The sequence below is a fragment of the Ailuropoda melanoleuca genome, chromosome 2, assembly GCF_002007445.2.
Source record: "Ailuropoda melanoleuca isolate Jingjing chromosome 2, ASM200744v2, whole genome shotgun sequence".
In the NCBI taxonomy this organism is placed as follows: domain Eukaryota; kingdom Metazoa; phylum Chordata; class Mammalia; order Carnivora; family Ursidae; genus Ailuropoda; species Ailuropoda melanoleuca.
The window spans coordinates 86,557,072-86,558,269 of record NC_048219.1 but is presented as its reverse complement, the minus strand read 5'-3'; the positions used below and the strand labels follow the sequence as shown (position 1 = coordinate 86,558,269).

At 53.1% G+C, this 1,198-nt stretch overlaps 1 protein-coding gene across 12 annotated transcripts in view; it reads right to left on the bottom strand.

Moving 5' to 3' along the window:
* LOC100482276 (Golgi pH regulator) overlaps positions 1-1,198 on the bottom strand; it is a 60,713-nt gene extending 59,515 nt beyond the window's left edge. For 8 of the 12 annotated variants that reach the window (XM_034642992.1, XM_034642937.1, XM_011231470.3 and 5 more), the window contains exon 1: positions 964-1,198. In XM_034642992.1, coding sequence (XP_034498883.1) covers positions 964-1,005 — 42 coding nt within the window. In that variant the 5' untranslated portion in view covers positions 1,006-1,198. Of the gene's footprint in view, positions 1-460; positions 937-963 lie in introns of those variants that run through there. The other 4 variants (XM_034642966.1, XM_034642959.1, XM_034642947.1 and 1 more) reach the window with 3 other exon arrangements.

The following is a 1,198-nucleotide window of genomic DNA, read 5'->3' as shown; positions in this document are numbered from 1 at the left end:
TAATAGGGGAAGGGTAGGAAAAATAAAGACTAAATCAGAGAAAGAAACAAACCATAAGAGACTTTTAACTATAGGAAACAAACTGAGGGTTGCCGGAGGGGAGGCAACTAGGTGATGGGCATTAAGAAGGACACTTGTGATGAACACTGGGTGTTACATGCAAGGATGAATCATTAAACTCTACCTCTGAAACTAATAATACACTATATGTTAATTAATTGAATTTAAATTAAAAAGCAAGAGGCTTCCTAGACATAGCTGTACAGAACAAGGAATTAGTGTTTATTTAGGTTTGTACCCTGGGAATTTTTATACAATGGTCCATAAAAGTCTGCTGACTGTGCGAATGAATGAAGGTGCCCAATGGGTAAGAAAGGTGGGTCAAGAAAAAGATCCGAAGAGCGTGGGCAGCAGAAAGAGGATTAAAGGATGAGGTGTTGGCGCACAAACCAAACCTTACCGTACTTTTAAGGTCTCTGAGCTGACCTCGGCAAATTCCTGCGAACGGGGATTCAGGATTTGACAACTAACCAGCAAGGACCTCACGTGTCCCCAGGAGCCAGCTCCCATTGGTAGGCTGCGTACTCCGCGCCCGGAACTACACTCTTCCCCGAGCCATGGGTCAGACGGACAGTCCAGAAGCTCTGGGGCGCTTTGGGGATCGCTCTTTTCTCGTGGCACCGGCTCTGAGCACCGAGGCCGCGTGATTCTCTCCAAAAGTGGAGGAGAGAGCGGGAAGATAGAGGCTGGGTGGGGGCGCCGACGGCCGCAGGACGCCTTCCCACTATGAGGGCTGAGGGAACCGGACTCAGCAAATCCCACACTCTCCCCGAGCTCTGGGAACCGATGAGGCAGGTCCAGGCAGTGGACGAGGACAGCAGGATCTTGGGCCAGCCGACGTCACCGAAACCCGAGAAGACAATTCACGGGGCTGGGGTCCCGGGGTGGGAGGCAATAGCTCACCTGAGAGGTAATCATGATGCTGGAGTCTATCAGGAAACTCATGGCGAAGTGTACCGAAGGCTCGTGCCTCCAATTTCCACTCCCTGTGGCCACAGCAAGCTCGGGCCACAGGCCCCTTCACAAAGGCGGCCTTCGCCCGGGGGCCACCACCGGGACCGCAGCTAGCCAGGCCGACGCCATCAAGCTGCGCCCCAGTCAACCAATCCGTGGCTATATCCAGTGCTTCCCGCCCCGG